General features: G+C 39.2%; 2 protein-coding genes across 3 annotated transcripts in view; one reads left to right on the top strand and one right to left on the bottom strand.

The window, feature by feature from the left end:
* LOC124612509 (vesicle transport protein USE1) overlaps positions 1 to 14,132 on the top strand; it is a 133,635-nt gene that overhangs the window by 49,274 nt on the left and 70,229 nt on the right. The window lies entirely within an intron of this gene.
* The window catches only part of LOC124612508 (neuronal acetylcholine receptor subunit alpha-10-like), a 53,630-nt gene that overhangs the window by 30,078 nt on the left and 9,420 nt on the right, over positions 1 to 14,132 (bottom strand). The window contains exon 5 of the mRNA XM_047140753.1: positions 3,942 to 4,048. Within this exon, the coding sequence (XP_046996709.1) occupies positions 3,942 to 4,048 (107 nt within the window). The remainder of the gene's footprint in view (positions 1 to 3,941; positions 4,049 to 14,132) is intronic.

Here is a 14,132-nt window from a genome sequence, read left to right as displayed (position 1 = left end):
TTCCCTTCTTTGCTTAGAACTGGGTTTCCATCTGAGCTCTTGATATTCATGCAAGTGGTTCTCTTTTCTCCAAAGGTCTCTTTAATTTTCCTGTAGACAGTATCTATCCTACCCCTAGTGATATGTGTCTCTACATCCTTACATTTGTCCTCTTGCCATTCCTGCTTAGCCATTTTGCACTTCCTGTTGCTCTCATTTGTGAGATGTTTGTATTCCTTTTTGCCTGCTTCATTTACTGCATTTTTATATTTTCTCCTTTCATCAATTGAATTCAGTATCTCTTCTGTTACCCAAGGATTTCTATTAGCCCTTGTCTTTTTACCTACTTGATTCTCTGCTACCTTCACTTTTTCGTCCTTCAAAGCTACCCATCCTTCTTCTTCTGTATTTCTTTCCACATTCTTGTCAATTGTACCCTAATGCTCTCCCTGAAGCTCTTTACAACCTCTGGTTCTTTCAGTTTATCCAGGTCCCATCTCCTCAAATTCCCACTTTTTTGCAGTTTCTTCAGTTTTAATATACAGTTCATAACCAATATATTGTGGTCAGAGTCCACATCTGCCCCTGGAAATGTCTTACAATTTAAAACCTGGTTCCTGAATCTCTGTCTTACCATTATATAACCTATCTGAGACCTTCCATCATCTCCAGGCTTCTTCCATGTATACAACATTCTTTTACGATTCTTGAACCAAGTGTTAGCTATGATTAAGTCATGCTCTGTGCAAAATTCTACCAGGCGGCTTCCTCTTTAATTCCTTACTTCCATTCCATATTCACCTAGTACGTTTCCTTCTCTTCCGTTTCCTACTATCGAGTTCCAGTCACCCATGACTATTAAATTTTCGTCTCCCTTCACTATCTGAATAATTTCTTTTATCTCATCATACATTTCATCAATCTCTTCGTCATCTGCGGAGCTAGTTGGCATATAAACTTGTACCACTGTGGTAGGCGTTGGCTTCGTATCTATCTTGGTCACAATAATGTGTTCACTATGCTGTTTGTAGTAGCTTACCTGCATTCCTATTTTCCTATTCATTATTAAACCTACTCCTGCATTACCCCTCTTCGATTTTGTATTTATAACCCTGTATTCACCTGACCAGAGGTCTTGTTCCTCCTGCCACCGAACTTCACTAATTCCCACTATATCTAACTTTAACCTATCCATTTCCCTTTTTAAATTTTCTAACCTACCTGCCCGATTAAGGGATTTGACATTCCACGCTCCGATGCGTAGAACACCAGTTTTCTTTCTCCTGATAACATTGTCCTCCTGAGTAGTCCCCGCCCAGAGATCTGAATGGGGGGCTATTTTACCTCTGGAATATTTTACCCAAGAGGACGCCATCATCATTTCACCGTACAGTAAAGCTGCATGCCCTCGGGAGAAATTATGGCTGTAGTTTCACCTTGCTTTCAGCCATTCACAGCACCAGCACAGCAAGGCCATTTTGGTTAGTGTTACAAGGCCAGATCAGTCAATCATCCAGACTGTTGCCCCTGCAACTACTGAAAAGGCTGCTGCCCCTGTTCAGGAACCACACATTTGTCTGGCCTCTCAACAGATACCCCTCCATTATGGTTGCACCTACAGTATGGCTATCTGTATCGCTGAGGCAGCCTCCCCATCAATGGCAAGGTCCATGGTTCAGGAGTGGGGTATTAAGTATGAGAATGAAAGTAATTTATTTCAATAAAGACATGATACACCAATAAAAGAACCAAGAAATTTAATCTAAAAAAACCAGCTATTTTACGTAGATATATTGCACTAAATCCTACTTGCTACAATTTTTTTAGTAAAGTTAAGTTTTTAGTTAATTTATAGACCATAGATTCTTGAAAACAGTCAGCTGTGGAAGAGTATGTTGATAGTGGACTATATATAGCAAAAGAGAGAGAGAGAGAGAGAGAGAGAGAGAGAGAGAGAGAGAGAGAGAGAATAGTTTTCCTTCACGCAGGAAGGGAGATAAAGAAAATAGAGACAGAAAGGATAAAAATAAAACTGAAGCATAAGGAAAACTAGAAATGATGGTAATCGAAATCGGTGAGGTTGAAGTGCAAAAGATACTTTCTAATATCACCAGAAAATATTGGTGATAATTTGAGCTGGGGGAAATGCAGCCCTTTGCCATCACTTATGCTGCTCACAGTAAGTTTAAGGCAATTAATACTGTATATGAACCCCCATTCACAGAGTAACTCCTCTTAGATCTAAGGACAGAACTCAGCTTCTTATGGAAAAAGACTGTTAACAGTTACTGGAAAAAGCATTTACTATAAAATGTTTGGGAAGTTAATGAGATTATATTTAGCACTATCACACAGGTATTCTTAAAGGAAGAAATTCATTTACACATAAAATTAACCAAAGTCAAGATAGCCATTACTCATATCATGGCATATAAAGCAGCTGATCCAGGAAACATACCTGCAGAAATTAACAAGTAAGATTATGACATACTAATCAATCACGTCTGTGATTTCATAATCAAGAACAGATCCCACTAGACTATGAAAATTCTATTTGTTGTCGCACTTAAAAACAGTGACAGAGCATATTGTGAGAACTAATGGTGAATACCAAGCTTGTAAACTACTGGGAAGGTCATATCTCAGATACTATGAAGTCATTTCTCAATAGTATTATATTGTAACCAACCATCTGTGTGAACTGACACAAAAGTGAGGCACTTGAGACATTATCTTTACATGCAGACTACTACAAGAGAAATGTTCCAAATGGAAAACGTCATTGTATGTGGCCTTCACAGAACAAGTGAAGGCATTTGATTCTGTTGGCAGCACTATTCTGCAGAAAGTTCTTGCTCATCATGACTATCCAAGTTCATAACAGTACTGAAACCATGTCATGATTAAATGTCAGCTTAAATGATATTTAATAGCAATAGTGGGATATCTATCTGAGTCAATATAGATGTGAAACAGGGGTATGTTTCTTGTCCATCTGTTTCTCAACTATTTTAAAGCTAATGTAATTCTTTAGGCTTTCCCGGCAAGGTGTTGTCATGTTGATTAATCTGGTTTCTGCCGGTAATTCACATCTTTCCTGCATGATATTTCAACTGCATGACTCGCAGTCTTCTTCAGGTGCTGTCAGATTCTGATTCCAGTGTGGAACGAGTCCGGTATTTATGCCTACATTGTGTTGGGCAACTATGGTAACATCTGCCCTGTAGCTCCAATATACTAATGACAAAGTCATACTTACATAGTCAGAGGAAAAATTCATCAAGAGATATCACAAGCTGAGATTTAATTTAAAACATGTACACCCAGCAGCTCCAGGGAGTGGAGCTTCCAGCAGTGTATTAAACATTGAGGGTCCAGTGCTTCAAAATGTTGTTCACCTATAAAACTGATTTTGGCAAACTGACTGAGCAAGAGTGTCATGGTGTGAATGAAACTGCCATCCTTAGGAGTTGTTTGCCAGAAAGATATTTGCTATTATTTTATATTTCTTAGAAAGAAAGATAGGCTTTTTTTCCAGCGGTCTGGTATAATACTTTAAATGAACAGCATAAACATTTGTAAGATCAGCAGGTGGGATAAGCAAGTGGACTGCCATCACTGCTTTTTGATTTTCCCTGTTTATATAATCAAGCTCCCTTTGATAAATGAATTTACTGTATGTAGTGCAGAACAGCATGTGATCTTGGGAAAAATGAATTTGGTGAGGTATGGTTGTGCCATGAACTTCCTTATCTGCTTTGACACTTTGAATGCTATGGAAGACACATAGCATAAGAGCCTATTGGAGAAACATAGATAGAATTTCTAAGGTACCGTTCTAGGTTTGTACTGCAAATGAAGAATGCTGCTAATAATTTTAAAAATAAAAATATCTTTTGATAAAATATTAGCGTATTTATTGTTAAAATTTACATGTCAGAGAATAATAGAAGTAGACCTACTTGACAAGAATAATATCTGGTTGCCATATTTCTCGATTTGTGAAATACAGCAGTGAAACATTGTTGTAAGCTAGTGGATTCCATCTCATTTTCTCATCATTCCATTTCTGAAACAGATAGATAATTTACAGAATACAGATTCATACATAAAAGTAGCAATTTATATTTGTTCAGTAACGTATCACAGAAAATTATAGGTAAAACGATTTTTCCTTTATGTGGAGCCACGGTCATATAAAAGCTATGTAAAGATGTATCCACCATTTGACTGTATGATATGCTTTATTATACAATCCAGATTTCAGTGGTAGGCCATTATCAAGTGTTACAAATGTCAAAAACCTTCTGACTTATGTGGAACTCAAGTTATCGTTAAAATATATATCTTCAGTTATATAAACCTGATGTTTCGTAAGTAGAAGAGAGAACGTTGCTGTGTTATGATAAATGGGTGGCAATTTGAATAACTTACATACATGATGAGGCTGTGAAATAAAATGAATGACCAAATTACAGCTTCAGGCTGTATTTCACTGTATGTAAGCAGCAATCAGCATAAACATATCACAAAAATGTTCTCATTTTCACGTAATAATATCAGGTTTATGTAACTGAAGAGAAGTATTTTAATGATGTCTTGTTTTCCAAAAAAGTCAGACAATTTTTAACATTATTTTTGACATTTTTAACACTTGATAATTGTCTAAGGCTGAAATCTGGGTTGTGTAATAAAGCATATTACACAACCAAATGGCAGTTATATCTTTCCATAAGAGAGGTAAAATGTTGAATTCAGTTATACAATTTGGTTAAAAATATTTTAAAACTTTTCAACTTGTCACCAGCAAAGCAGGTTCTTACCTCCGTTAAAATCAAAGGAGTGAGGCTATTGAAAGCAGTTGGATTTCTTCTGCAGATGAAAATAACTAACAGAAAGACTGATCAGACGGAAAGTGATATCACGGCTCTTTCCTGTTGAAAATCCTATGCCAGCTACAAAAGATGCTCGCAAAGTATGACACCTGTAACTAAAGTACCCTTTTAGTACTCAAGACAGACCTTAAGATGGATCCTATGAATGCTTGCACTGTCAGATTAAGCTTCAGTACAACCCTGTGTGTGTGTTCCAAATCGGTTTTTAATGACTTGCATTTATGAACATTTATCACATCCAATAATGTTACTATTTGAGCGATGAGTGTAATTTAGTTATCCCTTGTAGGGAATTGAGTTTTCAGTGAGAGATGATTCATTTGTTTCTTCATAATACTATCTCACACCAGTACAGTTTTGGATAGCAATACTTTAATTTTTATGTGAGTTTTACTAGTAATCAGTAAGCTAGTAGCTTTCCATCTCATCCTGTCCAACAATTCTTCCCTGACCTAGCGTCCAGTGCGACTTTTCCAAACTCTCCTCATTTCATAAACCTCACCAGTCCTTTTCCTTCAGCCCTTATACTTCCCCTCTAACCCTTCTGCCAGAAGAAGAAGAAGAAGAAGCCAATGGCTCCAGTGGCATTCAAGACAACCATCAAGATCAAGCTTAGCTTTCGGCCCTACTTACGTACTATAAATCTGAGACAATCAAACAAGGGAAACTCCAGCTAGGAATATTAACAATGTAAGAAAAGACAGATTGCTACTTAGTGTACAACAGGCACACGCGCACGCACGCACCGACCCCCCCCCCCCCCCCCCACACACACACACACACCATGCACAAATGACTGCCAACTCTAGCATCTTGGGGTGGGAAACTGGAAGGGAAAGGGATAGTAGTGTGTGGGTGGGGAGAGAGATGAACTCTGTCTGGTGGTGTGTGCAGGGACTAGATTGCCAACAGGGGCAGTGTCAGAAGGATGTTGGGCAGAGAGGTGGGGGGAAAAGGAGAGGAGTGGGGAGAGATGAGCAGATCATTGGTAGAGGGCTGCAAATAAACAAGGTGGGAAATGAGAATGGGGAGGAGATGATAAGGAGAGACGGGGTGGAAATTGTTGAGTGGAAGATGTGGGAACACTATGTTACTGTAGAATCCCTCCAACCAAAACCAGCCTAATTCCAACACTGAACCCTGCCTGTTCCAGTTCATACCACCATCCAATCGTGATCCCCATCCCACCTAATCACCTGCTGGTCACTTCCAGGAATTCCTTACCTCCAACTTAGCCCCTCCATCCTTCCCCAGGTCCCTTCATCAGAACACCAATCTTTAAGTAGAAGAAAGAACACCCATAACAACCTCAAAACAAATCTTGACCTAACCATACGACTTGCAGTCAAAGGTTCCACCACTGTTGTTATGAATTGCTGTGACTACCTGGCAGAAGGCCTCTACCAATTATCTGACTCCCCCACCTATAAACTCTACCAGAGTGATCCCATCCCAGAAGCCCAACACAAACTCCAGTCCCTGCTTAAAGCCTTAGGCACTTTCCAGAAATCTCCCCTGAATCCGTTTCGCTCCTTGCCCCTATGACATCCTGCACACACACCTTCTACATGCTCCCCAAAATCCACAAGCCCAACAATCCTGGATGCACCATTGTGGCTGGTTGACACCTCCAATCAATTGCCCGTAATCTAGCCTCCCATGCCAAAGACACCAACCATTTTCTTCACTGACTCTCCACCATCCCCACCCCTTCCTCTTCCACTTTCCCACCTCCTCCAGGTTGCTGCTTGCATCCCACATGATAGCTGCATTCCAGCCCAAGATGCTGGAGTTGGTAGTTGTGTGTGCATGAGGTGTGCTTGCTTTTTGTGTGTGTGAAAGGTAGGGGTGTGTGTGTGTGTGTGTGTGTGTGTGTGTGTTTTACTGATGAAGGTTGTGGCTGAACTCTTTGTGGAGTCTTTTAATTGCACCTGTCTGCAACTTGATGAGCCTTCTTTATGGTAAGTAGCAATCTGTCTTTTCTTGCATTGTTGTAAAACTGAGACTCCTGCATGAAAGTTTTAAAGGGTGGGGGGAGGAGGACTTACTAATTTTATGAGTATTTAGCCAAAGAATGTGACAGGAAGCAGAGATAATTGAAGTTCAGGGAAAAGAAATAAAAACTTCTGTAATATTTGCTGGTGACATTGTTATTCTGTCAGAAAAGACACAGGACTTGGAAGATCAGTTAATCAAAATGGATAGTGTATTGCAAAGAAGTTATAATATGCACATTAAGTGAAACAAGGGTAATGAAGAGTAGTCAAATTAAATCAGGCGATTCCATGTGTGTTAGACTAGGAAATGAGTGCTAAAAGTAGACAGTGAGTTTTAATATTGAGTACCAAAATAACTGACTAAGGCTGAAGTAGCAAGGATATAAAATGCAAACTGCCAAAAGTGTTTCTGAGAAACAGGAAGTCATTTCTTAAGGTGCTTGTCTCTAGTGTAGCTCTTATATATATATAAGAGTGAAATGTAGATGATGATTAAGTCATATAAGAAGAAAAAGAAGCTTTTGAAAAGCAGTGCTACAGAAGAATGCTGAAGATCACAGGGATAGGCCAGATGACCATTGAGGAGACACTGAGAGGATTTCAGGAGAAAATAAATTTGTGGCACAGGTACATGAAAAGAAGAGGTTGGTTGATAAGATTCCACATGAAGGGCCAAGGAATATTCAATTTGGTAATGGAGAGAAATATGAGACCGGAAAATTATAGAGAGAGAGAGACCAAAACTCAACTATAGTAAGCTGGTTCAAGTGGGTTTAGCTTGCAGTAATTATGCAGAGATGATACGGCGTATACAGGACAGACAGATATGGAGAGTTGCGTAAAGCCAGGCTTCAGATTAAAGACAACAACTACTTTCAGTTTCAGATTACATTTTTTTGTATTACATGGTGCAGCAGGTTAGTCGTTGGTACAGTGTCGCATTGACAGAAGTAGTTTCGTAACGGTGCCAGTGTACCAAATAAACAAGGTGAAAGAAAGTAGAAAAATTACAGAATATGTTCCTGAACATAGTAGAGTCCTTTAGCCTAGTAGAGGCTCCCTCAGGACCCTGGTGAACACATCAGTCTCCATCACTGTGGAGTGCCACCTATCCACAGCCCCTGTCCATTTCCTCCATGTTTGCTCTCTGTAATTCCCAAAGGAGGTTGGACATATTTGTGCATCTGCACTGAATAAGGTGGATCCATTGCCCAGCTAGGCCAATCAGATCATACGAAAAGAACAGACACTACGTAGAATCTGCAGATGTTATACCTACATGTAAATTGAAAGTGGAGAGGGGAAGAAAGGGAGGGAATCACTGGTGTCTGCTGCATCAGGGCCTCACACAGAATCGGTGGCACTGAGTGAAAATGTTTACCAGACCAGACCAGACCGCTTGGTAAGCATGAGGTCCTAGGTTTGTATCTCGGTCCGGCACAGATTTTCACTTGTAGCCACAGATCCCGAATAATGTCCTGATGCAACTGACAGCAGTGATCCCTTCCTTCCTTTCCTTTCTTCACCTCCTCACCTTCAGTTGACATATAATGTATAATAGCTGTGGATTCTGCATGGTGTCTGTTCTTTATCCTACAGACAAATTTCGGTTAAGACATATGATTTAGAATTCACCTCCTCACCTTCAGTTTACATATAATGTATAATAGCAGTGGATTCTGCATGGTGCCTGTTATTTTTTCTACAGGCGAATTTCTATTAAGACGTACAATTTTGAATTGAAATTTGTTAATCAGATTCTGTGGCAAAATAAAATGAAATCCTAGTACAAAACAATGATTCTAACATGTCCAAGAGAACAGACACCACACATTCATATAAAATACTGGAGTATTTTTTTTTATATTCAGGGACAAACTGAGTTAAGGAGGAGATAGCTTGAAGGGGAAAGGAAGATTTTAAAAACAGAATAAATGAAGACAAGTGTAAGGGACACACAAATATTTATTATTTATTAAACTGGAAATGGGAAGAAGCTGCTGATTGAAGAAAATTAGGAGAAAGAGCACGTAATGATGTGTAAATTTGTTTAACCTTCATTTTGTGGTTCATTTTAAAAAGTCTCGTTCACTCTTGTCCTGTTAATCTATTCCTTTTCCAGGTTATGTTTCTATTCAATGATTTCATTAGGTAAAGTAAAGTTGCATCAGTGTAAAACATGGTGAATGTGGAGAGAAAAATAATACTTTGGCTCTTCAGTCTCCAGAAATGTTCTGGTCAATTTCTCTACAAACAATTTTCTGTTAAGACTTACGATTTTGAATTTAAATTTGTTGTCAGATTATGTGGCAAAATAAAATGAAATCCTAATGCTAAACAATGATTCTAATATCTGACAAAATGAGCTTGTATGAAGTGTGATCAAAAAAATATGGTGAAAGTGCAAACAGTACAATCATTTGATGTAATTTGTCCAATAGCCTTATCCATTGAGACAGGCAGCATCAAGTTGGAACACGTTCTGACTTGTCAGTCAGGGTCCAGAGACGTCAGAGTGAAGTGGTGTTTACTGCGTGTGTCGTGTGTTGTGCAACTCAATAGTCCTGTTTCATGTTGCAAAAAATTGCTAAAGAAACTCATGAAATGTTGAAATAGGTCAATGGCAGTAATGCTGTAACTCTGAAGACTGTTTACAAGCGCCATGAGCAATTTAAAAGTGGAAATGAGTTGGTAGAAAACGAACGATGTTTGGGATGTCTGTTAAACTAAAAAACAAAAAAAATGCAAAAAGTGAGAATAATTGTTTGTTAAAACATTTGAATAACAATTCAAGAGCTTAGCAAGGAACTTAGCATCTCATACAAGTCCATGCAAAACATTTTTAACTGATAATTTGAAAATGAGGAAGGATGAGTGGAAGGAAAATTTTGTATCAATTTGCATGGAGTTGAATGATCATCTTCATTGAGATCAGGACTTCATGTCCTCAATTGTAATTGGAGGTGAAACTTGGGCCTGTGGTTATGATTCTGAAATGAAAATTCAGGGCTAACAAGTGTATACCCCAATCAGAGTTTGTTCAAGGAGAACTGTAAAAGCTGAATTTTACAAAGGCATGCTGCAACATTTGGAAAACGATGTATGATGAAAGTGGCCAGACAGCTGGGCCAACGGCTTTCTTCTTCATCCCAACAGTGTGCCATGCCACACCTCATAGCCGGCTGCTGTGGCTGAGCGGTTCTAGGCGCTTCAGTCTGGAATCGCTACGGTCGCAGGTTCGAATCCTGCCTTGGGCATGGATGTTTGTGATGTCCTTAGGTTAGTTAGGTTTAAGTAGTTCTAAGTTCCAGGGGACTGATGACTTCAGATGTTAAGTCCCATAGTGCTCAGAGCCATTTGAACCACACCTCACTTCTGATTCGTGAGCTTTTGGCTGGAAAAAAATGTTCCTGTCTGCCTTTCGCACCAGCTGTAGCACCATGCAACATCTGGCTCCGCCCAAAAATTAAAACTGTGCTTAAAAGGAAATGCTTTAACACCATTCCTGACACTGAGAGAGCCATGACGAAGCAGCTGAATGCCCTTTCGGAAATGCATCCAGTCATGGATCCAACATTGGCTTCCAGTCATGGGTTCAACATGGAAATAAGTGTACTGCTATCCAATGACAGTACTTTGAAGAAGAGTAAATCAAATTCCATGTAAGCTTATTACTTTGCTTCTAATACATATTTTTGATTACACCTCATATACTGCCTCTAATAAAATGAGAGGGACATTAACAGAAAGAGAAGAGTAGAGTAAATAAATCTGTGGGTATAAAAATAGAAATCAGTAGTTAAAAGACAGCAGTAAATTAAGACCATCTGTATGGTGAAAGCTAAGGTGGTGTTTCATGGTTGATTTCCTGTCTCTGGAGCTCAAAAGCACCGTTGTGGCTGGGGGTATGTCGATAAAATGTCAGCATAATGTACTGCATGTTGAGTAAGAGCCTTGGGGTAAAAAAGGCTCATACAAACTAAGAGACTATGACACACAATGGAGAAAGTGGATGGATATTGATAATTCTTGCAGATATGAAAATATTTTTTGATATGTTTGATCTTTAGAAAATCATACATTTGGTGTAATAGTGGTAAACAGATTTTAGCCCAGCATAGTGCTGTGGATGGGACATTATTTCATTTGAGAGGTACAATAAGGGTTCATGACATACTGTTGCTCATAATCTCAACAGACTAGTTTTAGGGTGCAAAAGCTATCATGAGATTACTGGTTTATTTATTGAGAAATTCTTCATCAGAGCAATCTTATCCATAAATTTCAGGACTGGATTCAATGGATCCCTAATGTGTAAGTGTTTGCATTTGTTAAAGTGAAAATACTGACGCTTCTGTGGTGACTTGATTGTGAGTAGGACCATCAAATGTGTGAATTTCATCAGTAGAAGGCAAATCCTGCTGATTACCAGCATATGTCAATTTGTAGGATTGATCCAGGAGTGCTGTCCCATTTAAATATGCACACCACTGCAGAGATACATGATTTAGATATTAGTGGCAGTGGCACACTGGCATTGATAAACAGCTGACACTAAAACTGAACAAGACCTACAGTCCATTAGTATCCCAGGCAGATTCTGTGCAGAATTTGCAGGTAAGATAGCTACTCTCTGAACCACAGTATAACAAGAATATCTCAAACAAAAAACTGTGCTTAGTGGTTGAAAGAAAGCATAGTCACACTTATCTACAAGAAGGGTAGCAGAAGTGATCCACAAAATTTCTATCCGGTATCCTTGACATCCATCTGTTATAGGATCTTAGAACATATTCTGAGCTCAAATGTAATGATGGGTCATGGCAAATAAGTGGATGCAGTATTTCTTGAATTCTGAAAAACTTTCACAATCGTAGTATGCCAGTGCTTTTTAATGACAGTACAATGGTATAAGGTATCACTTAAAATTTGTTGTGGGTTTGAGAATTTTGTGGCAGGGAAGACGCAGCATGTTATCTTGCATGGTGAGTCACTGATATATGTAGAAGTAACTACAGTTGTGCCCCAGGGAAGTGTTTGAATCCTTGTTGTTGTTCAGCTTGTTTATTAATGATCAAACAGACAATATTAATAGTAATGTCAGACTTTTAGCAGATGATGCAGTTTTATTTTCTTCTTCTTCTTCTTCTTCTTCTGCTGCTGCTGCTGCTGCTGCTGCTTTGTTAATACCCTTCTCTTCTTCTCTTGTTCTTCTTATGCTTCCTTCTCTTCTTCTTCTTCTTCTTCTTCTTCTTCTTCTGCTTCGTTAAGACCCTTCAGGATCACGTGTGGCTTGTTTTGCAAGTCTTCTTTCTTCCCAATACCTCTTCATTCTTTCACTTCTTCTGTTTCTTTCTTCTTCTGTTAAGAAACTTTGATTTTGTTGTCCAGCCACCTGTAACCATCCACCAAACCCTTTATACTTCTCCTTGTCCTGTACTATTACCTGCAGATCCCTTTCTTTTATTCCTACAGCCTTCCAGTCATCTCTGACTTCCTTCAACCTGTTGTTTCCTGTATGACATGTTGCATTCCATATCTTCTTAGTCAACCTTTCCTCATCCAGCCTCACGATGTGCCCAACAAATCGTAACCTCCTCTTCCGTATCTCGCTCGATATGGGTTCAATATTTTCATACAGTTCCTGTCGTGTTCTGTGTATCCAGATATCCCCACGTTTTTGGTGTCTCATATGCCTCCCAAATTTTTCTGCTCCTCCTCCTCCAGCTGCATAGAAGCTCTCTTGCCGAGTGTGATCATTTCTGATGCATAGAGAGCAGCATTTCTTACAGTTGCTGTGTAATGTCACAGTTTTGAATTCCATGACAGATTTTTCTTGCCATATGTTATTTCACCGCATACCAAAGCTTCTGCAAAATCTGTGCCCCGTCTACTGCACTACTGTTGCTTTGTATGCCACCTGTTATCTTCTCCCCAAAATAGCGAAAACTGTTGACTTTGTCAACCATTTGGTCATCTGCCTTCCAGTGTTCTATGTCTGGGTCTTCTTATATGCAATCTTCAGTCTGACTTTTTCTGCTGTTTCGGCTAAACTTTTTAGTGCTGTCTTTGCCTATTCTTTTGTCTCTCTACTTCTGCCTCTGCTACTTCTGCCATTTTGGGTACGTTGTCTATCCTGACTTTTGTTCCTAGAGCGTAAGGGGTCCACTTTACTGTCGGTGCTTCTGCATTCAGCAAATCTCTAAAACTCCTAGCCATTTCCTCGCACACCTCATTCTTGCCAATTTTTATTGTGCCATCTTATACTATATGTACTATTACGAAGGAATCTTACGCCTCGAAACCTTTGATTCTGCTCTTCATTTCTCGGAAAAAGATATGTGGTTTGTGTTTCTTGAAGGTTGTGTTTGCTTCTTTCAGTTTCTCAAACCATCTACTTCTCTTGGCATTTCTGATCATTTTGTTAGCAATTTTTCTCGCATTCTGGAATTTCGACCAGTCTTCTTGCTTTTTACAGGATTTCCATTTCATCCATGTTTTCCTCCTGGTCTCGGCTGCATTCTCACATTCTTCTGTCCACCACTCATGCTTCCTTTTCTTGTTGTGAGTGGCCAGTCCCACTGCCTCTTCTTCCATCATATCTCTCACTCTCTTCCAATCACTCTGAACTACCATTCTCTTTAAATACTCTGCTCTGTGTTTTTTTCAGAAGATCTAGGTCGATTCTCTGGGTGTTAATGGTCCTACATTTCCTTGCTCTGTTGGGTATCCATCTGCATTTTATTTCGACAAGGTGGTGATCTGATTCCATCCTGGTATTTTTCCTCATTTTTGTGTTCATAATCTCTCTGTGATTCTTGTCACGGATTGCTACATGGTGTAGCTGTTTTTCCTCAATCCTGTTTTCAGGATTATTTTCTTGCTTGGCTTAGCTTTGTAATGGGTGGTCATTATTCTCATCTTGTGTGTCCTACACAGTTCCACTAATCTCTCACCATTCTTGTTTGTTCTCTTGGGGGCTGGATAATCTCCCACAGGACCTCTAAACTTCCTTCCCGTTCCTATTTGCGCATTAAAATCTCCTAGCAAAATAGTGACACCTCTTTTCTTTAATGAAGTGCTATCCAAAAAAACTGCACAAAATATTCAGTCAGAGGTTGATAAGATTTCAGAGTGCTGCAAATGCAGAAAACCTATTTGAAGAGTTCTCAGGTGTCCAGCCAGATATAATCATGAATGCCCACGATATTTCAGCGAATAACTGATCTGCCATCATCAGGTGGTGCTGATAGACCACCTA

Source organism: Schistocerca americana, chromosome 4, assembly GCF_021461395.2.
Source record: "Schistocerca americana isolate TAMUIC-IGC-003095 chromosome 4, iqSchAmer2.1, whole genome shotgun sequence".
NCBI lineage: Eukaryota > Metazoa > Arthropoda > Insecta > Orthoptera > Acrididae > Schistocerca > Schistocerca americana.
The sequence above is the reverse complement of the archived record's forward strand: the minus strand, read 5'-3'. Positions and strand labels throughout refer to the sequence as shown.